This window comes from Lissotriton vulgaris, chromosome 7 (assembly GCF_964263255.1).
Source record: "Lissotriton vulgaris chromosome 7, aLisVul1.2, whole genome shotgun sequence".
In the NCBI taxonomy this organism is placed as follows: Eukaryota; Metazoa; Chordata; class Amphibia; order Caudata; family Salamandridae; genus Lissotriton; species Lissotriton vulgaris.
Genome location: NC_141695.1, coordinates 87,754,428 through 87,779,676, shown reverse-complemented (window position 1 = coordinate 87,779,676; position 25,249 = coordinate 87,754,428). Strand labels below are relative to the sequence as shown.

The 25,249-nt window shown below is 49.2% G+C and overlaps 1 protein-coding gene across 1 annotated transcript in view; it reads left to right on the top strand.

Moving 5' to 3' along the window:
- The window catches only part of LOC147700858 (uncharacterized), a 642,530-nt gene extending 617,354 nt beyond the window's left edge, over positions 1-25,176 (top strand). Inside the window, exon 7 of the mRNA XM_086928515.1 lies at positions 24,852-25,176. Within this exon, the coding sequence (XP_086784641.1) occupies positions 24,852-25,002 (151 nt within the window). The 3' untranslated portion in view covers positions 25,003-25,176. The remainder of the gene's footprint in view (positions 1-24,851) is intronic.
- Positions 25,177-25,249: the final 73 nt, after the last annotated feature.

Here is a 25,249-nt window from a genome sequence, read left to right as displayed (position 1 = left end):
CCTTGGTGCTGGTGGTTGGGTCTTTTTTCCAGGCCTTCTCAAAGGAGCGGCAGAGTTTCTTGGATTTCTTAAGATCATCGTTGAACCAGGAGGCCTTCTTGCTGCCAAGTTTGCTTTGTCGTTTTTTCAGTGGTGCTAGGATGTCGGCGCTGGTGGATAACCATAGGGTGAGGTTGGTGGCGGCTTGGTCGGGGTTTGAGGAGTGGGCTGGGGGTTTAGAAGAAGCGATGAGGAGATCTGGTCGATGGTGATTTTGTTCCAGTTTCTTTGCAGAGTTGGTTGGGGGTGGTTGTTGGGTTTGGGCTTGTTGTAGGTAAAGTGAACGCAGCTGTGGTCAGTCCAGAGGAGAGCCGTAGTGTGGCTGAAGGAGACATGATTGCTGGAGGTGAAGATAGGGTCGAGCGTGTGACCTGCGATGTGGGTGGGGGAAGTGACCAGTTGTTTAAGTCCGAGGTTGTCCAAAAGGGTGGTGGAGTTGTGGTCGTTGTTCTTTTCAAGGTGAAAATTGAGGTCTCCCAGAAGGATGTAATCTTTGGAGGGGAGCGCGTGTGGAGTGATGAAGTCCGTGATGTCCTCACTAAATTGTGCGCGGGGTCCTGGTGGCCTGTAAAGGAGGGTGCCTCTGAGTGTGGTCTTGGGGTCGATGTGGATCTGGAAGTGAAGTTGTTCAGAGTTGGCGAGATTGACGTCAGAGCTGGTTGAGATGTGGATGGATTTCTTATGGACGATAGCGATTCCTCCTCCTGTGTGGCCGGTACGGTCCTTGCGTATGATCTTATAATCTTCTGGGATGGCAATGGTGATGTCTGGGGCGGAAGAGGCGTTCATCCATGTTTCTGTTAGGAAGGCGACGTCCGGAGAGATGGTGTCTAGTAGATTCCATAGGTCAATGGCGTGCCTGTGGACCGATCGGGTGTTGAGCAAGATGCATTGTAGGTGGTTGGGGTCGGGAATCTGAGGTGTGATCGTAGCGGAGTTGTTGACGGTGCCGATGAATTTGCAGGAGAAAGGTCCATGGGTGTGTCCAGGAGCGGCTTGGACGCAGTTGGGGGAGCGGCCGGGGTTAAGGGCTAGGAGGGTGGTGGCATCGTAGGTAATGCGGGAGGGCTGGGAAATGCGAGGGCCAGGGGGTCTGGCGCTGGGCGCGGTCCAGGCGCGGACGTCGGCGCAACTAGGGCGCGATCGCTGCGCGTGAACGCTGCGCGCGGGAGCAACTGTCATAAGAGGTTGTGGAGGGGGGAGGGGCGAGGGAGGATAAGATGGGAGGCGGTTGCGTGGTGGAGGGGGCGGTCTCAGGGCAGAACAACAACAACAGAAGCAAATGGCGGCTATAGCGCGATTTTTGACCCGGTTTGAGGAAGCAGCAGAGGTATGAGCTAAAAACGCTGATAAATGGTCAGCAAATGCAGGTTACAGCAAAGGTAGTTCAAAATAATCAAATAATGCAGGCACAGTTTATCACAAGCAGGCAGGCACGTTCTAGCGCTAAGCGAGGGCAGCAGAGCTATGCAGGCAACAGAGAAAGTTAACAGCAGCGTCTAGGAAGCTTAGCAGCACGATGTGAACGATACCAGGCAGCTCAGGGCAGGGGTCAGCGAGGGCAGGAGGGAGCGACATTTGTATTGTTTTTATAATGTGCCATAATGCATGTTTGTGGTATAGTAAATGTAAAAATGTAATAATGTTTACTGCAAATGCATTGTAAAACTAGTCTTTGTTCTTGCATTGTAAAAGCAAGAGTAAGTGCGTGTTGAGACATAATGGCCAGACAGTAACTCGTCGAATATTGGTCTGTTATAATTTCTCATTAAGGCTGAAATCAATAACAGACATAAGCATGGCTAAGAGAGGAGCTAAAACAAGGATTTAGTCACTGAGAACCGGGAAGCAGAGCACAATCATATTAAGCTTTATCTGCGACATTGGTATGGTGATGATGTCCTGAGAAGAGGGTGAGGATAGTTCTTGGGGTAGACTGGAATATGTTAGTGTCATTAAGTCACTAAAAGATTATATCTGAAAGACACAGTTAGTTGTAGATTCCTTACCTTAGAATTTCCCCCAGGCGGCAGTCTGGATCTAGAGATTTTTTCTTTAGCAATACCCCTGCACGTCGGTGGGTGGCATCGGTCAACTCCACATCCGGAGTTATGGTCGCCGGAATCTCATCCCAGTGCCTACTTAGACGCAGCCCCTGCGTACGGACGTCAGTTCTTTCTTTTTCCTGGCAGCATAGCGCAGACCCGGAGAGGGCTAGGCTACCCCATAGCCAGTTTTTTGGTTAGATTTTTGCATCTTTTTGTCCACGTCTTTTTTTGAGTCTGACTCCCAGTGCACGAGGGATGTCCCTACGAAAGACCAGCCTAAAGCCCAGCAACGCCCGTCACAAGATGATGTCTGTGATGACAGATTTTGAACTCACTCTTAAACAAAGCAAATTCAATAAATTGAAGAAAGATAAAGATCGCTTTTCACACGAGAGAGCTTTTCCCTACATAAGAGAGGGTTACCTTTCAAAAGACACCATGAGTGAACAGGACAGTGAGTCATCAGACTGCAGCTCAAATAGGTCAAACTCAAGTGGGCACCAACCTTACAGATATCAAAGAGGGGGGCAAAGACAACAAAAACCTTTCTACCCCAGACAAAGGGGATGGAGAGGCTATCAAGGCCCACCCATGTACCAAGCATACCAAGGCCCACCTGCATTCCAACAATACCAGTATGGACCACCACCCATGGGACCCCTCTATCAACAATGGGCTCCTGAATATGAAGGAAGTTTCTACGGGCCACAGCCTTTCTTAGGGTCACACCAGGGACCCCGGAGGGGCAGGGACAAGAGGGGCAACAACGTAACGTGGCAAGTAGGGGACCAAGAGGATCCCCAAGTGTCAACCAGGAGCATGACAGGCGCCCTCCAGAACCAACCGTCAACTAGCAGGAGGGGACCTAGTAGTCAATATAACCTCTTGGGCACTCTCAGACATAGAAAAGACGGTCCTTAATAAAGGCCTAGGTTTTGTACCTACAAAAAAGCTGGATGCTTTCAAACTACATGTCGAAATGCAGGATTTTGTGAGAAAAATCAAACTACAAACTTTCTTTCAAAACAAAGAAGATACCTCCGTACCCACGGACACAGGGCTAAAACCGAAATCAACTTTCACTCCCCCTGATGCAGTCCTTTTGAAAAAGCAGTAATGACTGATTTGAAAAAGATTAACACAACCAATATGAATGTGTTCCACAACACCAGCAATGTGGAACAAGAAGCCATAAAACAACTCGCTGGTAACAAATACATCATCATAAAGCCTGCTGATAAAGGCGGAGCTATTGTTGTGCAGACAGCTATTGCCTATAATCACGAATGTCTGAGACTCTTGCCGGATAGGAGCCATTACACTGTTCTACAAGAGAACCCCACAGAGGCACTTCGTATCAAGATATCGGGAATGTTGGAGGAAGCCTTGGCCTGTAACTGGCTATCAAAACAAGCATTTACAGTGCAATGGTCTCGGCATTATTAAAGGTAGAGCTATTGGCATTGCTCATGACATTTTTTTTTTAAATCATAAATGGCATTGTCATTTACATTGCCAATAGCTTAATCGCTCGCATATGTGAGACCTTTTGCATTTGCACCCACACACAGAGAGAGTAGTAGAGTGAGTAGTTGATAGTGAGTAGGAGAGAGTGATTAGTAAAGAGAGTATTAGAAAGCGAATAGTAACAAGTGAAAGAGTGAGTATTAAAGAGTGAGAGAGCGAGTAGTAAAGAGTCCTAGAGCCACACACATTTACATGCACAGCCACACCCTTACATATACAAAGTGTATTTTTAGTTTCAGTAGTAAAGAGTGAGTAGTAGAGAGTGACTAATTATGAGTGAGTAATGTTGAGTAGTAGAGAGTGTAGCAGACTGTGTAGTACAGAATTACAGTACTATACATTAGATGCTATTTAGTACAGTGAGTAGTAGCGAGTAGTTGATAGTGAGTATTACAGTTAGTAGACAGTGGTAAGGAGTTGTAGAGTAAGTAGTTGAGCGAGTAGTGATAATATTTGAGAGTGAGTGTTATTGTGAGTACTGTAGAGTAGTTTTTGTGTGTACTAAAGTGAGTAGTGAGTATTAGAGAGTTGTAGAGTAAGTAGTAGAGTAGTAGTGAGTAGTTGATATTGAGTAGTACAGTGAGTATAGAGTATTAGATATTTGTAGAGTAAGTAGTAGAGTGAGTAGTGAGAATATTAGAGAGTTAGTAGTAAAGAGTGAGTAGTAGTGTGTAGTAAATTGTGTGTAGTAGGCTGTCTTGTGTTGAGTATTAGAGTGAGTACCGTAGAGCATTTTTTTTTATTACTAAATCTATTAGGGAGTATTAGGGAGTTGTAGAGTAAGTAGTAGATTATTAGTTAGTTAGCGCCTCACACACACACAGCGCCCCACACACACACAGCGCCCCACACACAGTGCCCCCCACACACACACACACACACACACAGAGGCCCACACACACACACACACACAGAGCCCCACACACACATACACACACACACACACACACACACACACACGCGGAACGAGGAACGGGGGTGGGGTTCAGAAAAGCGAGCGGAACGAGGAACAGGGACGTGGGGGTTCAGAAAAGCAAGCGTCACAAGGAACAGAGGGGTGGGGGGTCAGAAAAGCGAGCGGAACGAGGAACAGGGCGGTGGGGGGTCAGAAAAGGGAGCGGAGCGAGGAACAGGAGGGGCAGCTTCACGGGGACAGACTCAGAGTCCAGACACGCCGGCAGCATATTCGTGCCTGCCTGGGTACCATTCCAGCACTCGCCTTTCGTCGCCAGCCCCCCAGCATCCTGAGCTCATCCACTTCCCAGCACCATCCTGTGACTGTCTGCCCCACTACAGAACCCAAAGACTATGTGCACCTCTTTCCCGGCAGAATCTTAAGTCTGTACAACCTTTGGTCATTTTAGCCCAAGCCCATCATTCCAGCATCCTGGGCTCATGCAGCCCCAGAAGCACCCTAAATCTTGACCCTCCACAAACTGTGTACCACCCGAACTAGCACCCCCCAACAGCCCGAGCTCCGCCACTCCCCCGGCATATTCTCCCTGGACAGCCTTACAGAAACATGTGTTTGACCCCCTACCCTTCCCACTAGCTTATTTATTTACGTAGTTTTATATATATGCCAACATTACCAGTAGGTGTTAAGGCACTTACAACATTAGCAGCGCCTTACAAACGAATATCAAGTTACACCAGCACTATAGAAAGATTGAAAAGATGTGATCATGTATGAAGTTTCATAAAGTATAAAACAAAGTCATGGGTAAGCAGAAATTTAAGGCCAAATCTGAACCCACTCCAGCATGGAATCCACATCACATGGGTCACAGGGGAGGGCGTGGAGTAATGAAGCAACTAGTACAGAGAAAGAGGGAGCGAGAGGAGGGACCTGGATCGAGAGGAAAGCCCGACAGGCAGTAAAAACGTGAACAGAAACGAGCTGAGCGGTACTGAAAGGATACTGAGCATGTAAACCTCCCGCCAGCAGCCAGTGAGTGCCTGTGGGGTGGCATCCACCGCAGCAACCTGTGGCTGTAAATTCCACCCCAGCCATTATCGCGAGTGTGCACCCCGCATCATCCCGACCGTGCAGACCCTGCACCCCGGACCACTCCAGCACCCTAAGACTACCCCCCCCCCTCTTGTCAGCCTACAGGACCCGCGTGTCCAAACACCCCAACTGCTATAACAGGCCTGTCTTCCCCCCAGCACCACCGCGAGCTGGACACCATCCAGTACCATGGGCCTGACAACCCACACAGCACCCGAGCTGGACACCTCACCGAGGAATCGAGGAAACACCATGTGCAGTTTTGCCAGAGCCTCCAACATGGCGACCTGCCTCGCAAGGGCATCTGGGAGTTGTAGTTTCAGAATGCTGCGGTGCGCGGGTCTTTGCTTGTACGCGTGTGCTAGTCTGTATTTGCTCAGCAGTCAGAGCATTTCTACACCTGCGACATACACTACTTGAGCGCCTTGTAAGTTGTCCTTTTTTAAAAGAAAATAAGACATTTCTTGAACAAAAAAATCCCTTGCCAGCGTTTGCACATTTCATTGGTCACTTCGTTTGATTTGGCTGGCAGAGCTGCTGTTCCTTCTTTCAGCGCGGTGGGAGCGCACGTCGCCGTGAGCGTGCACATCGGATCGCCGGAGAAGACACGCCGACCTCCGAGTCTGCCTGCTCCCAAGACTGACCCGCTGCGGAGGGAGAGGGACACGGACACGAAAAGAGCCTGATGAGTAGGGGGGAGAAGGAGGGGATGTGCGTGTGTGTGTGTCTGTCTGTCTGTGTGTGTGTGTGTGTGTCTGTGTGTGCGCGGCGCGTGCCTGCCTGCCTGTGTGTGTGCGCGTCCACAGACCCTGGTAGGCTCGTGCACCGCTCTGTCTCCCTTGAGAGCGAACTCGGCGACAATAGGTCTCGATGCTGAGACCTAAAAATGGTATGTTGCACAACCACGCTAGACATTTGAAATTCAGGGACAGTAGTACTGCTGCACTATGAGGGTCTCTTGGCATGCCCCTCCAGCTTCAGAACAAGTCCAGAACCCACCTAAAGTCCAGGGCTGGCCTAGGCTCTCATACACACTGAATTAGTGTGAGGATGGGGACCACAATTTTAAAACCAGATACAGATACTAACAGTTTGGGCATGCAGACAGAAGGCACAATTGTACAACATGCAGGGTACATTTCACACTCAACAATTTATCCACTAAATTGAGAGACGCCTGCTGTAAACACATGGACAAAATGGAAAATGACAAAACTTTGAGAAATCTTGAACTTCTCCAAACCAAGGTGAGGGACACTATTACGGGTCAACCAACTGAGGTGGATTTCAAATCAGGAATACATGAAGAAACACTTTTAAACACACCTCCGTAACTCCATAAAACCATTACAGCAGCTAAGCATTCTTCTAATCAGTTAACTAATAGTTGACTGTAACCAATCTACAAATTTTGTGCAAGTATAAAATGCGTGATGAGGTTAATTATGGTTAAAAGAGTTTTGCCAACAACGGGCAACACTCTTTTAACCCTATACCATATGCACTAATAAGCGACATCTCATAGACAACTGTGAATATTTTAGTATAACTGCACAGTGCACATACCCGTTCATTAACAAACATGCAAAACACGCTCAAGAAGAATGCATACACCATTCTCCAGCTCCCCAGGCATTTTATTTTAAAAAAAACAATGAGGCACATCTATTTTCATTGCTGTAATTCATCGCAAATACCTTGCGTTTTTTGTTGCATGGAGTGTCTCAGCTTAGAATTTTTCTGGGTGAAGGGACAGGTGGTTACTGTGCCCCCCACGCTCTGCTCTTGACAGAAATGTTATTTTAGGCCTATTCTAACCTAACATCGATTAACCCAACGGGGAAATACTGGTATCCATACCATAAAGTTAATAAAGGAATATTTGGCCACTCGATTAAAATAACTGTTCACACAAATGCCTTACTATTCCTTTCACACCACGAAAAGCGCTAAGTTCTAAGGACATTTGTGGTACATATATGAATAGTGTGAGAGCAAAGGCAGAGCTGGAGATGGGAGTTTTCAGTGATCACTACATAATAGTTGTGCATGCTACACTATTATTGTACATTGTCTTACTTGTGTTCGATAAGAAACGTGGCAATGTTGTTGATACCAAAAATGTAATAACTACTTTGGACCTAATTTACAATGGTAACCTTAGAATTTAGGTCAAGGTTTACATTTGTGGATTGAGTCCTAGTCTACATTCGATCTACAACTGCATAGTGGCTTCATAAATATTACTTTTCGCATTCAAATGATACTCAGGAGTCCGGGTTACTACAGAATGTACAGTTCAGCAGTGTTAGATTTGAGATTTTCGGGGCCCTGGGTAAGAAATTTTTTTGGGGCCGCTTTTCAAAACAACCCTGAATGTTATTACTTGTTTTCTTTTATTTTGAGCCCTATTGTGCCAAACAATATTGAATCATGCCAAAGGTTGAGATAAAGAAGCAGACAGAACTAAGCTATAGAAAGATTTCACTTTCACATGGGCCCCTTGGGGGGGTGGGGACCTGGACAATTGCCAACTCTCCCCTTGCCTTAAGCAGCGTGCATGCGGTACAGGAAATCTGATGCTGAACAGTTTGTTTCCTTGTTCTGCTCATGGAGAAATTAAATGGTATGGGTGTATAGTGTAGCAAAAAAATCACTGCAAAGGCGGTGTGACAACCATGATCCTGAGGGCTGTTTGGCAGTGGTCCTGGCGGTGGTTGGTGAAGCAACTGAAGCACCGTAAAGGAAAGAGTTCAACACTGGCCAATCAACTTGTGGTCTGTGTTGTGGCGTAATGAACAAATTAAGGCAGACAGACACTGTACTGATCTACCCCAAATATCACTAGTGACATGGCATGAGTACTGTACTCATACAAATATAAAGTATGTATGTATGCAAATTATATTTCAATAACATGAACCTAGCCAAAAGGCAGCAATAGTAAAAAAACCCAAGGGCCAATGAAATCAGTCTTCTGGGTGAGGTCTCATTTCTGGGTTACTTCTCTGAGCCAGGCTGTGTGTGAGAGATTCACATTACGTAAAACGTGTATGGCCAAGACTGCTCAAACTGTAGCGCCTACACCAAAATCCAACTAAGCAGGGTGCACAGAGAGCAACATGTAGGGCAGCGACCAGACTAATGGGACTGGTGGTGCCCGTCTGCCATCAATATGAATGGAGCTGTCCTCTTGCTGCCAACCACTGCGCCACATAACAAGATGACTTTGTGGTTATCCCACCCATTCATCCATCCAACATCCCAGTTATCTGCCTCTCTGTCCATCCATCCTTGCTAGGTGTTGTCTAACTACTGAGCACCCATCCATCCATCTACCCATCCATTCATCCACCCATGCAACTAGTTTATGTGCTGTCTGCCTGTGTAGCTACTAAGCCACCCATTCATCCATCCGTCCGCCACCCCACCAACCATCGCCCATCCGCCCACGCACATCGACCTAGCCAACTTGCTTATCCACCTATCCCAAATATCATGTCCCACCAAATGATCATTTTATTCCGCGGCATGCGCACACACGTGCAATTCCCTGTCCGTATCTGTGAATACTTTATGCATTAGCATATTTTGCACGGCTGCGGTCAGTTTTCTAGAAGACACAACATCAATTGCAAAAGAAGGGGTCTTCTACATGCCCACCTTATTGCTAGCTGTTTGCTGGTGTGCATATTCTGTACACCCATGTGTATACAAGCGGCGGGCAGCATCAGCACAACATACAATGCAGCAGCTTTACACACTGCACACAACTTACTATACAGCCTGCCCATTCAAGGAACAGGTAAACCCGGATGACGATAACACTCCACATCCTAGTCACACAAACCACTGTCCTGGAGATCATTACATGAGTCACTGCCCTGCCAAGGAGAAATTATATACTGTGCATAATTAAAACATAAAAATAAAGCAAACAAACAATAAACCTAAACCAACCTCTTCGCCCGTCAGTGATTACAGAGAGCAACGTGTAGCTTCGGCGCTGGGAACTCAACCTGCAGCATTCAGTGCAGCCCGCAGGACTCCCGGCTCCACGTCTCAGTGACGTTAAGATGAGCCAGACAAAAGGACAACAGGCAGCCTCGGTGAGAACAGGGCGGCCCAGGTGCACCCCTGCGGCGCTGCGTGACACAGGGGCGGAGCAGAACCGATCCATGGCTGCCAAGGTTTCAGATTGCTATGTGTGACATTTTCATAATTTTACTTGAATTATGAGTGACATTTCAAAGACTATGAGTGACACTTTGACGCTAGCAAAATCAAGTAATGAAGACGAGGGAAACATAATTAAATATCAGAAATGACACCCAGTTAAGCAACGAGAAACTATAAGATATTAAAACTGCTGTAAAACACCAGAAATAAATGGTGCGAGGCACACATTACAGACAACCAGGACACTGTTTTATCCTTGACTATAGTAATGATTGTTCATCCCTATAAAAGTGATTAGCAGCACTGCTGAGCGGTGTCCGCCCCAGTTGGAACACTACTGCCTGCTGCCCTGCCCCACAGCACCAGATTTACTGTAGGCTGCGAGTAAGGCAGTCCCAGAGCTACTGTATACAGGTTCTTGACTTAAACTAAGTGGTGCTGGCCGTGCTGAAAGTTGACTACGCTGGCGCTGTCTGCACTGATTAGGGCTGCCTGGGCCTCCGCTCAGGCCATTTCTGTAGGAATCAATGTGCTGCCCACACTGGTTTGTGAGATTGTGCCAAGCAGTTTTGTGGCCTGTCAGGATATGTTGGCTCAGATGGGTAGTGCATCACTGCCTGCTGCCCGGCCCCGCAGTGCCAGATTGTGCCGGCCGGTTGCGGCTGTCACAAGGTCATTCTAAGCTGAACACCGGGCAGTTAGCTGTCGCCGCAGTGGGCCGTGCGGAGAGCTAGATGGACCGCGTTCATGTGGCTGCGCTATCATGGTTGGGTAAATGTTAAGTGAATCAGTCACTTACTTGTTTTTGCTCCTCAGTGTGGCCGTGGCAACTACTCCTGTAGCAAGCGTCAGCTCAGCCACGATTCTGCGCCTGGCTCGGCAACTGTGCTTGCACTGTGGTGTAAACTTCTGCTCCAACACCAGTGCCTGTGCTATTTACGGTCACATTACCGTAACTCGTTTAGGATGAGTCACGGCTTAATAAACGGATGTTCACTCTGAGGCAAATGATAACACTGAAATGCATGCTCTTGAAATGCCTTGTCTTCCTGCGTTTAGTCCTGTGCTAAAAAATAAACTGTGGTTATACAGCAGTGTGTGAGCTGGTGCGGGCACAGCTCACTCATCCGCCGGCGCCTCAGACTGGCTTCCTTCATTCACGTTGCTGGATTTTTATATAATTAATGCGGTATGGAAGGAGCAGCGCTGCCATTGCCAGTGTAGCTGCTGTTTGCCCAAACTTTTCACTTGAACTGGCCGCTCGTTGCGCTGTCGCAGCAGCAGGAGGTCACGTGATCGCACCTCCTCCTATTTTGTGCCACAAACCTCACCCCCAGGCTACGTAGTAGCCAATGTTGTGGGCACACAGACTCACGGCTACTGGGTGCCAAAGATCCCTGTGCAATGGGTGCAGGACATGGAATGCGCAAGGCCGTGCGACGGCGCACAGGAGGAGGTTCTGTTGTCTGGACGCAGGCGGGGCGAGGGGGTTAGTATGAAGCATGAACGCCGGAAAGATCAACGGAGGAGAAACAAGATGAAGGGAAAGACACGGTGCCAAAATAGAAGGAGTAGATCTATTGCAAGGAAAGAGTATATGCAAAACGTAGCCGGCAAACTCAACTGAGTCAGAAAGAAGGAGAGGACAAGCTGAGGATCAACGGGCACGAAACAGCGTGGTGGGCGCGCACAAGATCCAGCGTGGGCGTGCACATCAGCTGAAGATTGCCGGAGAAGACACCGAGCCTGCCTGCTGCTGTGACTGACCCGCTGCGGAGGGAAAGAGCCCGGTGAGTGGGGGTAAAGGGGGGGCGGCAGAGAGGGAGTGGGCAGAGAGGGAGGGGGGGTGTGGGTGTGTGTGTGTGTGTGCGTGTGTGTGCATGTGTCTGTCTCTGAGTATGTGTCTGTGTGTGCGCGGCGCGTGCCTGCCTGCCTGCCTGCGTGCACCGCTCTGTCTCCGTTGAGAGCGAACTCGGCCACAATAGGTCTCGATGCCGAGACCTAAAAAGAGACTAATTTCCTGATCCAAAAGGCACCAAAGATACCGTACTTTTACACCATCCCTAAAATACACAAAGACCTGGAAAAACCTCCAGGGAGGCCTATTGTTTCTGGAATCGGTTCCATTGTGGTACCTCTATCCCGATTTGCGGATGCCTTTCTATACCCCCTGGTACAGGCCACTGACACATACCTGAAAGACACGAAAGCGGTACTCCAATTGTTACAGAGCTTACCTTTTGACCCCTCAACCCAACTGCTACTAAGTTTGGATGTGGAGAGCCTGTATACTAGTTCACCCCATGATGAAACACTCTACATCATTGAGGAAGTTTTGTTCTCCACACCATGGAAATATCAAACACCTAGAGGGGTGGTTCTCGAGTGCATTTCCATTGCCCTAACAAACAATTTTTTTGAATATGAAAATACACTATACTTACAGAGCCACGGTACCAGCATGGGGAGCACCTTTGCTCCGAGCCTGGCCGGTCTCTACGTCCACCATCTAGAGACACATAAAATCCTTCACGAAAATAACCCCTTCAGAAACAACTTACGTACGTGGAGACGCTACATAGATGACATTTTTGTCATCTGGGAGGGCGACATGCAATCTGTGACACAGTTCATGGAGTGGCTCAACATACAGAATGCTGTTCTGAAATTTACTAGCTCTGTCTCACATGAAATGCTGGTGTTCCTTGATCTAAACAACTATCCAGAGGGTGGTATTTCTAAAAACCACCACCCACTTTAAACCTACCGCGAGAAATTGTCTCCTAAGGTTTGACAGCTTTCACCCACAACACCTTCATGTCAACCTACCGCATGGTCAATTTCTCCGTCTGAGAAGGAATTGTTCTGATGTGGGGGAATATAAGACACAAGCGGCAGACCTTAAATGGAAACTCCAACAGAGAAATTATTCTGCCACTGTAATCAACAAAGCCATGAAGAGTACCCGGAATAACAACAGAGAGGCTCTCCTGGAAAAAAAGGTGCAGAAAGAGCCCAATAAAAAACCCATATGTGTGACCACCTACAATACACATTCCAATGAAATCTCAAAAATCGTAAATAAACATTGGCGTACTTTGATGTGTGGTGACCTGGATTTTGAGAAGCCCCTCTTTGCACATAGGCAAGGTAGAAACCTTAAAAACTTTCTAGTCCACACCCGTCCTCAAAAAAAAATCCAGAGCAACCCACAATACATGGGATACAGGGTCATCATCCCTGTGGTAACTGCAGCAGCTGCCACATAACAAAGAAAAGCAGACAACTGGCGTTTAGGAACGGAACTACATGGGATCAAAGAAAGTTTAGATACTGTAATAGTAAACATGTCATATACATGATTACGTGCCCTTGTGGCCTTGAATATATTGGAATGACAACAAGATCAGTCAAAACCAGAATCAGCGAGCATAAGAGCAATGTAAGGCGCAGGAAAAGCACAACAAAAATGACGACACACTTTCTGAATGAAATGCACTGTGTAAACGACCTACACTGGACCATAATTGAACAACTACCCTCTGAGCAAGGCCTCTTTGAAAAAGAGCAACGCTGGGTGTTCCGGCTGGGCACCCACGTGATTGGCCTAAACGACGATATACCGTGGGGCCAGCTGCATTAACTTTGTCCCCCACCTATTTTGAAACAAGACAACTTGACACCAATACCAATATCATATGGTATTTTGGCTGATTACAAGACATCTTTCCAGATCCACTGTAATTTAGTCCACACACCTCTACCATAATAGTATGCACATGTGTGCAAGTTGACTTCTTTAGACTATTTTTGGTAAGCCTTACACCCTCATAAGTTGGAACTAATGTTCATTAGATTGAGCACATCACTGCCACCATTCCTAATGTCTGATATATCTCGGGAGAATCTCTCTCAATGATCAGTATCTATTACGACCCCACAGGTGGCAGTACCATCCATTCCTTCCCATATGTGTTTATTTGTCATTTAAAAACGATACCATTGTTTTTGGTGACGATTTATCGCATTAAATGAAGCCTGAATGCGCTTCACACTGACTTTGCCAACATCAAGCACAAGACCATTATTTTTGGTAACGATCTATCGCATTAAATGAAGCTGGAACACGCTTCACACTGACTTTTGCCAATATTTAGCACTCCGCTAATGCCTGGCCGCGGTATCCACACGCGCATGTACAGGACCCTAGACACTCTGCCATCGGGTTTGCACATGCGCGATAACCGCAGCACGCCCGGCGCTTGCGCCCCATTCAGTATACTAGACGGGAGGCAGCCATGAGTTTACCAACAAAACAGGTGATGGACCGAATGTGGATCAATGTCACACATTCATCCCAGTCCAAAGATCTGGGCCCAAATCCATCGTTTTTTTGCACTCCACACCACCCTGGGTTAGACAATGGCGATATGCAAATCAGCTCTGACCCTGTGCCCCATGGAAACAGTCCAGTCCGAACTACAAAAGCCATGTCCTTCCCAGAACGGAATCAAGCATCCGAGGACCGGACCGGTTTCGAGGTAACACCTCTCATCAGCCTGGCTAGCCATGAGTTTACCGGCAGCCTGCAAATGGCTTATATGGCCCACAACTTTTCCTAGTTTTTGACCAATTAACCAAATAATTCATGGTGATTGGTGGGGGTACTTAAGGCTCAGATACCTGGCTCTTTTCACTACCAGGGGAGCCGCGGTCGGGGGAAGTAAGGCTCAGAAATTGTTGTGTAGCAGTGAGTATAACTAACCACTAAGCAACCTCGGTTGCCACCAGGAGAAGTAAGTGAATACTAGGCGTTCCTACAGATTGAGCATTATACCTTATCTTTACAGGGTGCAAATAGCACTTCAACCCCACCGTTTGGAGGCTCATGGTGCCAACCAGTTCTTTGGCAGCAAGTAGGCTCACAATTGTTTCTTTCCCAAATGGCTAACAAGATTAGATTCCTCAAAACTTTATAGGTTAATGAACTAGAGCGTGTGTTTTATGTTATATGTTGTGCGTGTCTTGTCTGTGTTCTTTTTTACAGGGCACACCACCACAATGGGATGTCTAACAGTTGTTGCCCTCACAATTTTTAAGGTCACTGAACCTGCATTTCTGGATATTACAATGATAATACCAACATATTCTTCTTTTTGTGTTTTCTTTGTCCTTTTCAGGTTCCCAATGTATAAACTTTTGAACAGACAAGTAGGCACATACTAGACTTTTTTAGCTTAATATCACTTTTCTGTAATCAATCCGAAATTTTCGAGGGACGTGAGTAAGGTGGGGATCTGTGCACCCCATCCTGAAGAAGAAGCCTAGCTTCGATGCATGTTGACGACGCACACAGACATTGTTGTACATTAACATACAAAATGCCTCACAATCACCCTTTTAACAGTACAGGGGCCCATTAAAATTTTTGTAGACCTCACGTGCCAGGTGCTTTTTAACCTCACTTTGTAACTTTTCAGAACCCACCACTCACTTATACGCACTGAAACCTCACACACACCACACATAGCCAAAGTATAAAAGTGCTCCTGTAGTCGTCGGTTAGCAGCACGCCGCATCCCGTAGAGGGGTGCGAAGACCCCAATGATGAAGCATGACACCAAGGGTCCTTTTGGTGTGTGAGGGGTATTTAAAGAATACGGGGGGATATTACCAAGGAATAGCGATATTTATCGCAAAATGCGCTTAGCGCATTTTTTTTATCGCTGGATATGTTAGCGGAGAAAACATGCTATTAGCAACGTTTTTCTCCATTGTGCTAAAATATCCAGCGATAGCGGCGAAATGAGTGAATATCGCTGAGAATACAGCGATATTCAAGCATTAGCGACAAAATGCTCTTAGCCATGTTATCCACCTCCCATTGGATAACATGGCTAAGAACTGGTCTGGGCAGGTTTTAGTATTTGGAGATATTCGCGCTTAGCGCAAATATTTCCATCGCTACGCCTGCCTTGCTAATAGGCAATAGCGACGTTCTAACTGGTTGGGTACGCCCACTTTGCATGTCATTAGCGATAAATATCGCTGACATGCAAAGCGGGCCCCAAACCGCTTGCTATCGCCTAAAAGCTGTCGCTAACATCAGTTAGCGACAGCTTGCTAATAGGGCGATAGAATTATCGTCACTTAGCGGCCGAAAACGGCGCTAAAAGCGGCGATAATTGCCTATCGCCCTGCTTGATAATATGCCCCATGGTGTGCTCCCCACCATTATTGAGACCAGTCTTACAACATCTAGATGTTAATTATTTTTGTTTAATTAAGTCTGTGACAGATCTGCACCTCATGTACTTGGTATCTGGAGTGCGACCATGACCCGAAGTCGTGTTCCGCCTGCCAGGCCATGAACCCAAAGACTTTGCGGGAGCGGTCCCAAACGTTGTTGGAGGTCCGGCAGTCGGCTCCACGCTGCTCCTGGTCTCGTTCGAGAGGAAGGTCACAAGGCCATTCGCAGAGCCCCACTCCTCGCCGCACTCCAAGTCATCAAGGTCCTCGGGTAAGTCCGAGCACAAGAAGAAGGTGAAAAAGCACAAGCGCTCTGCACCTTCTCCCCGTTGGTCATATATGTCATGGGGCGCGACTTGGAGCGTCATTGCTCGAAGGCTCCATCTTTGGAACCTGCTTCAGCGACTATTCCACGCCTCCCACCTTTCAGGGACCCTGCCCAACTTTGCCACTTATACGAGGCCTTACACCTTGTCTTTGGGCAACCCGACTCTGCCGTCGTGCCTATGGGCCCCGCAGAGCGGAACGGGGGTCCTGGGCCTTTGATGCCAGCGGCTCTTTTCCCAGTGCTGGAGGAGCCCGCGGATCCAGGCATAGATCCAGATCGATGCGGATCAATCTTACTTGACCTTCAGTGGTGCTGATCTCAATGGCGACACCTCCGTGCCCCAGCTGTGCCCCTGGCCAATGCCGTTCCCATCCTCATCCCCAAGTTGGACACAGAGCCGGACCGACGTCGGAACCAACCCTTGGGGATACTTTTGTCCCCTATTCATCCCTGGTGTCTATCGACCAAAGGGTGGTGATGAGGACTTTGAGAGGTTGCTAGACCCTTTAACCTACCAGCTGGAAGAACCAGACTGGCGAGAGGACCTGGGTGATGCCAGTGGTTTGGACACCTCTCCAGACATTGGTTTTCTTTCACTCCCTACCGTGGCAACGGAGGAGGAAGCGTCCTATGCTGTGGTGTTCATAAGGGCGCTCGAGGTCCTTGGCCTTGAGCTCTCTTTTGGTGGCAGTCAGGACAAACCTCCTGACAGTTGGTTCTTCCTCTGAACCCGTATTGCCTTTCAATTGAGCCCTTACTGATGTCCTCCTGGGCACTTGATCCAAGCCCAGCACAGGGGCTCCTGTGGAGAGGACAATTGCCCTCTGCCGTCACCCGGCCCCAGCAACCTTGTGTTCTTGCCCAACACCCTTCCCCTGAGAACTTGCTGTTCCAAGCCTCTTCTTCTAAGGACGCGTTCCTTTATGCTCCCCGAGTTAAGGAATCCAAGAAGCAAGAACATCTTGGGAAGCACATTTTCTCTTCCTCCAGCTTGGCACTGTGGTCGGTGAATACTGCGTGCCTCTTGGGATGCTACTCCCATACCATCTGTGATACAGTCGCGCAGGTGCTGCCTCAGTGCCCAGAGGAGGCCCAGGTCGTTCTCTCCAAGGCATTTGCAGATGGGAGAGACGCAGTCCAATTCACCATTCGATGTGGACTGGATACCACCCACTTATTGGACAGAATGATTGCCATGTTGGTAGCCTGTCGACGCTACGGCTGCCTAGACTCTCGAGCCCTGGCCAGATCTGTGGGCCTCACTGCGCCTTTCCATTCACTCCTGTCTGCGTTTTGTCCCTTTCTTGGCTACGGAAGGGGCTACCAACCACGCCTGGTTCAGTCTAGCCACCAGTTCACGCAAGCTGCCCAAGCTCTGCGTGGCCGCACTTGTGGGACCCAGTGTCCTCGCTGGGCTGGATACCAGCACGTGAGTCAGTTGACCACCCACGCGACCGCCCGAGGCCCCCTTCCCCTCCCCCCTCCCGGTCACTGCCTCCAAGCCCATCTTCAGCCAGTTGGAAGCAGGATTCGCCATCACCTCCTCCACTGGCAGTCCAAGACAGAAAGGTGGGTTCTGTAAATCATTAGAAGGGGCTACTCCCTTTCCTTCAAGACTACCCCTCCCTCCAGACCACCATCTTACAATCGCATGTCGAAGGATCATTTGGCACTTCTTCGCCAGGAAGTCTCCGCTCTTTTGGCCAAAGGAGCTATAGAGAGGGTCCTTGTGCCAGAAGTAGTATGTGGTTGCTATTCCTGCTACTTTCTGGTGCCCAAGAAGGACAAAGGCCTGCTTCCTATTCTAGATCCACGGGCCCTCAACCGCTTCCTCCAGAAGGAGAAGTTCAGGATGTTCACGTTTGCTCAAGTCCTATCTACGCTCGACCCCGGAGACTGAATGGTGGCGTTGGACTTGCAGGCCGCTTTTTTCCACATTCCCACAGCCCACAGACGCTATCTACGGTTCGCGGTGGATCATATCACTGTCAGTTCACTGTGCTCCCCTTTGGCCTTACCAGTGCCCCTCGGGTGTTCACAAAGGTGATGCCAGAAGCCGCAGCTCGTCTGCGCAGATCAGGGGTCCCAGTCTCCCCTATTTCAACAACTGGCTGTTGAAAGCTGGCTCGCCCCAGGTTGTCGTCTCCCACCTTTAAACTATGGCGGACTTCCTGCATTTGCTGGGGTTCACTGTAAACGTGCCAAAGTCACACCTGACTCCCTCTCAGATGCTCCCATTCATCTGAGCTGTTCTTGACACTGCAGTTTCGGGCATATCCTCCCGAACAGCGAGTCTGGAATATTTGGGCTATGAGACCGATGTTTCAGCCTCTATCCCGGATTTCAGAGAGAATGACTCTTAGGCTGCTGGGCCTCATGGCCTCCTGCATCCTGGTGGATCATGCCAGGTGGCATATGTGGGCTCTGCAGTGGGACCTGAAGTTTCAGTGGTCGCAGCATCAGGGGAATCTTTCCGAATATGTGAAGATTTCAGAAGGGACTGTGACACAGCTGCAGTGTTGGTTAACAAACCAAGATTGGGTTAGAGGCAGATCCCTCTCCCTTCCCCACCCAGATCTAAGGGATGAGTCACTCCTGGAATGGGGCGGCCATCTGGGAAAGGTGGGGATCAGATGCGTCTGCTCTCCGGCAGGGGTCCGGCATCCATATCAACCTGCTGGAGCTCCGGGCGATCAGATTGGCACTGAAGACATTCCTTCCCTCTGTAAAAGGGAAAATGGTGCAGGTGTTCACAGACAACATCACCGCCATGTGGTACTTCAAAAATAGGGCTGGGTGGGTTCGTGGACCGTTTGTCAAGAGGCTCTCCGCCTCAGGACAATTCTGGAACATCAAGGCATGACCCTGGGGGTTCAACACCTGGCAGGTTCTCTGAATGCCAGAGTGGACAAACTCAGCTGTCGATGCCTGGTCGATCACGAATGGCGTCTTCACTCAGAGGTGGTGCAAGATCTCTTTCAGCACTGGCGAGAGACTTGATTAGCTGAGTGTGCTCCAAACAGGCTAGTGTCAATGCCTGCCTCTTGCATGACCCATCTCACCCATCTAGCAATGGTGGGCAAAGAGACAGCCTTGTGTGGCTTTCGCAAAGCAATAAGTAATTGTCGTTTGCCCGGAGGATGAATTTCCAAGGTCATATCTTCGTACGCCTTCAGGCACTGAACAACACACAGCTTGGGAGTGTCTACAAACGCTGCGTAAGAAATCAACCTCGATGCAGATTTCATGCGACGCCCTACAGTAAACGTGACCCCATCCAGGGAGAAGACCCTTGCCGTGACATCTAGTGCCCGAACATCCGACACCCTGCGGCAAGACACCAAACACAAAAGCATGGCCAGCTTGGCCGACAACTCCTTTAAAGAAAGATATTTATTAGGCTGCCAAGACAGAAATAAATTCAGAACGACATTAACGTCCCAGAGGACCGAGTAACGTGGTTCCGGAGACATAAAGAGATGTATACCCCGTAGGAGTCGACAGACAAAGGGGTGCTCGCCAACCAGAGAACCTTAAACTGGGTAATGAGCAGCCGAAATCACCGAGCACACTGCGTTAATGGTGAGATAGGCTAACCATTCCGAGGCTCATTCGGCCAAAAAATTCAAGATGGGAACGACACCCGCGACCATGGGATCCAAGTCCCTTCGAAGACAACAACGCATCCACCTATTCCAGGCGGAACTGTAGCGCTTCGCGGTACTGGCGGCCAAGGCCTTGGACATAAAGTCCTCAGCTGATCTCGAAAGGCCCGGGAGCGACCAGTGTCGCCTGAAATTCGCCATGCCATAAGTTGAAGAGACCCCTGAATTATGAGGGGGTGTTACTCCTCTTCCGGATTCAGAAGAAGGCGATGAAATCGGGGGAGTAGGATTGGAAAATCCCGAGAAAGTTCCAGAAGAACTGGAAACCAAACTTGAGACCTCCAAACTGGCATGATCACCGCCAGCTCCGCCTTCTGGCGGCGCAGTTGGGCCGCCGTCCGTACCACCATCGAAAAAGGAGGGAATGCATACGCTTTTTCCTGACTCCAGTCCTGCAGGAAAGCGTCCGTGGCCTCCGCTAGAGGTCCAGCTTCCAGCTGGAGAACCGAGGAAGCTGATGGTCCAAGCGGGACGCAAATAGGTCCACTGAAAACGGACCCCAGAGGTTGTTCAACCGCTCGAACACCCCGACGTCCAGTTTCCACTGGCTGGAATCCCGCAGATGTCTGGAGTGCCAATCCGCTACTTGGTTGGCCCGGCCTGGTAGGTATTCCGCTGTCACGGAGACGTGATGAGCCAGACAGTAGTCCCAAAACTCCTTTGCCAAATTCACTAGAGTTCTGGACCGAGGACCGCCTAGGTGGTTGACGTATCGAACCGCCGAGACATTGTCCATCCGCAGGAGAATGCACGAGCGTACTGAGTCCCGGGCCCAGCAGCGCACTGCGAAAGACCCCGCCAATAACTCCAGACAATTGATATGCAAAGCTTGCTCCCCTGATGACCAGGCGCCGCCTGTGGAGAAGTCCCCGCAGCAGCCGCCCCAACCTGACCTGCTGGCGTCGGATTCTATTACCAGATCTGGGACGGACCCAAAGATCGCACGCCCGTTCCAGGCCTCCATGTGAATGAGCCACCAAGACATCTCGTCCTTCACTTCCGCAGATAGGGGAACCAACTGATCGTAAGTCATACCCCTTCTGAGGTGATGCACCTTGAGACGCTTGAGAGCCCGGTAATGGAGGGGCTCCGGAAAGATTGCCTGGATGGACGAGGAGAGAAGCCCTACCACCCTGGCAATATGACGGAGGGAGGTGTGGGATTTGACAATCGTCTGGCGTAACACATGTCTGAACCTGGCCATCTTCCGGGACGGAGCCTCAAGGAGGCTTGGAGTGAGTCCACCACGAAGCCCAGAAAAACTACCTTCTGAGAGGGAGAGAGGACAGACTTGTCTTTGTTGATGACGAAACCCAACCCCTGAAGCAGGGAAACCGTCTGCTGGAGTTGAAGGCCCAGCTGCTCTGGACACTGGGCCATCAAGAGGATGTCGTCCAGGTAGACAATCATCCGAATACCCTGACTCCGTAGGAATTCCACCGCTGGATGGAGCAGCTTGGTGAAGCACCAAGGGGCAGAGGAAAGTCCGAATGGAAGGGCCGTGAACTCGAAGACCTGACCCCTCCAGATGAACTGGAGGAAACGACGGTGAGGAGGGTGGATGGGCACTACCAAGCACGCATCCTTGAGATCTAGGAGCACCATCCAATCTTTCGGGAGAAGGACGTCCCGGAGAAGATGGATTCCTTCCATCTTGAAGTGCCGGTAGACCAACCATCCGTTGAATTCCTTGAGGTTGATAACCGGCCGCTTGCCACCGTCTGTTTTTTCCACCAGGAAAATATTGCTGAGGAAACCCGCAGGATGCTGAACTGACCCACAGATGGCCCTTTTGCGCAGCAGCTCCGAGACCTCTCCGTCGATCAATTGTGCATTCTCCTCTCAAAACACGAGAGGCCGCGGGGGCCTGGATTGGTAGGGGCAATCGTAAAACTCTATGTGGAAGCCGTGGATCGTTTGCAAGACCCACGCGTCCACCGTAATTGGCGTCCAAGCCCCTGAAAAAGCTGCTAGCCGGCCGCCAATGCGCACCTGCTCTGCATGAATTACACTTACCGCCGGAATTATTGTTTCCGGAATTATTCTTGAAGCCTCCCCGGCCATTTTGACTTTTGACCCCGGGTGGGGTAAAAGTTGTTATAGTTGGCCAAGGTGTTGTATTGCCCTCGCCCGGAGCCTTGACCCTTGGTAAAGTTCTACCGCGAGGCCCACGCGAGAAACGTTGTTGGAAAACTCTCAATGCTGGACTGGGCCTTGTCCAGGGAGGTAAAGGTCGATACGAACTTGCCTAGTTCTTTGATGAATGGGACTACGAAGAATCCCCCTTGGGCCACCGCTCCTGCCTCCGAGGAGGCCAAGTCCCCCAACTTTGGGTCCAATTTAATTAGGAGTGACCGCCGCCGTTCAGTCGAGAGGGCGCAGTTGGCGTTCCCCATGAAGATGACCACCCTCTGCGCCCAATTCAACAGGACGTCAGGCGAGATCGTGGCCCCTGTCACCTTCGCCTCTTCCGCCATGTCAAGGATTTTAGTGATGGGCCCTATAGCGTTCAGCAGTTTATCCTGACAGGAGCGCCAGGAGCGGTCAATACCCTTGCGGGATCTTTTACAAATTTCGCAAGGAACGTGGCCATCTTGGAATCTAGTTTGGGCGTCCTAGCCACCTTGCCCTCCAAAGTAGGCTGGGAACATTCTCCCCACAGGCAACTCCTTGCCTCCTTCTCAAGAGGCTTGCGAAGACGTCCCACCACAAACTTCGCCACCTTGTCTCCGGGAGTTCAGGCCGCGGACCGCGGGTGGATGATATCCTCCAGGTCCAGCATCCCCGTACTATCCTGAGGCAACACGGCGGCTGAGGTGGACGGTCTCCAAGAACGTACCGAGTCGTCGTCATCGTCAGTGTCCACCAGTGATACCCCTCCAGGCGAAGAGGGAGCCGTCCCCAAAGACACCAAGGGTTCCGGGCCCGACGGTGGCGCAGGGGTGGGAGAGGTCACCTTGGCCAAAAACGCATCGCACAGGCGTTCGAAGGCGTCCCTGTCCACACCCTGCGCCCCCACAGAGGCACCCTCCCTGCAGGGCTTCTTCGGGGCGGGAGGCTCCTCCTCCGCAGGAGACGGGACGGCACCCGGCGCAACTGGGTGACTATGCGCTAGCTTCGTGCACTCCTCCACAATGCGGACAGACAGGCCCACTATCTCCGCGACACATCGTTAGATGGAGCTGTCTACCGCATTGTAGAACTCATCATCATTCAAGTATTGGTACTCTTCCTCCTCATAATACCCCTCTTGCTCCATGCCGGACAGCACGTACACCGCAGGACCTGGCTACATGGACGTAAAGAAACACAAGTCCCACCAAGGGTGAGGAAGGCCGTCTACAATAGACTGGTTGGAAACCAGAATGAAGGCAGCACCCCTTCACGGCGCGCAGATCCTCCAAAGGACTGGGACTTATCCGCCTCCCAGCGTGCCTTTGGCCAAAATAACCTACAAAGGGCTCCTGGCCACTTTGCGACCTCTCTTAGGCCCAACGTGGTAAAAACCGCAATGTACTGGAGAAATTCCGCCCGCATCGCTCAATAAGGTAGACCCGCGATACTGACCCTACGCGTGGCGTAAGGAATGAAAAATGGGGTAAGTACAGACCCAGATAACTGGGCGTTCAGGTGAGGCGGCGGGGATCAAGGCTCCAACGCGACTCGCTCCTCAGCGCGGCCCCTCTATGTGAGGAAACCGCGTTGAGGAGCAACGAGGCACAGCAGCACCCCCTAGTGGCCGCACAGGCCACCAAACACAGGATAAACGCGTGAGGAGTGACGGAGCGCTCCCGCAATTAAAAGGTACTCTGTGGGGGCAAATACAATTAAACACAAGCAATAACGCCACACAGAGCCCTCCTTTAGCGCAGCTACTTGCTAGGAATCTAAATAAACAACGCCATAATACCCAACAGGAGATGAGGAAGAAGGCACTTAACTGGCTGCGAAGCAGCGAAGAAAGAGGAAAAGGACTCAAGATGGAGGACCTATCTACATGTCATGGACACTATTAAGGACTAATATTGGACTCTACTTACATGGGATGATAGGAGTAGTAGTTTGTTGGACATTAAAAATCTGTGTGTTTTACTGTTAATGCTTTCTTTACCCTGTTTTTTGGTATATATAAGCATGTGTTGAGCTTTTCTGGGATGCTGTGAAATTTGTGAAAATAAAGAGCGAAGAAAGGTAAAGCATAATCCGAAGCCTCTGGTCCTGACATAGAATCTACAACTAACACATGTCTCTTACAGATACATCATTACCGAAGTTAAGTATCTTGTATACAAATCCTATATTTTGTTCTGGTTTTGTAGATGATTTTCTTTTAGATGGTTTATGTATTCATTGGCAGCATGAAACAAAGTCAGTGGCGGAATTGGTCTATCATGTTTTGCATGTCATATTGAGGCTGAGGCTCTGATGGTGTGCAGGGATAGGACTTCGAGGATCTTTCTAGCAGTGTGGGAACTGTACAGAAATTTATTTTTGTGCCAGTTAGTTGGATGTGCAGAAGTGTGATATGCCCTGAACACAAGTGATCGTAGGAATGTCAGTGTTGCCTGGGGCAGAGAGAAGAATAGATGCTAAATAATCTTTTGCTTTGGGAGCCTGACCTACCTTGCTTCTTATCAATCGCAGCAGTTCCCAAATGAGCTGAAAATAACAAAACGTATGGAAGTTTTTGACTCATTCCCCTTGTAGAAAAGTATATCCTAATTAATGGAGGGGTGGTGTTTGATAGACTGAGAATGTTGTCTAGACAATGATGAACACATCTTTACCTTCTGTTTTCTTCCTAGTCCAACATTTCCGAAGAATGTTCGCAACGTAACCAAAGCTTGTGCCGCCGTGAATATTCACAACGTAACTTATATGGACTGCAATTCACCGCTCAATTGGATATGCATGAATAGGTTTCCTAAAAAAAGTTATAAAACGACCATAAATTGATGATTCAGGATGTTCTGTTCAGCTTGACCAGAAGACTTCTTCCCTCCCCTGGGAGAATAGGCAATTGGCAAAGTTGTGTGTTTGCTTAAACTCAATGTATTTATGCTGAGTGTCTCAAGTTTCTCTATTGCTTTTCTGAATCTATTCTTTTATACATTAGGTGTTTTTTTTAAATCTTTCTGTACATTATATTCAACATGTTATGTTTGATTTCACACCAGCCAAAACTTTCAAATATATGTTGTTT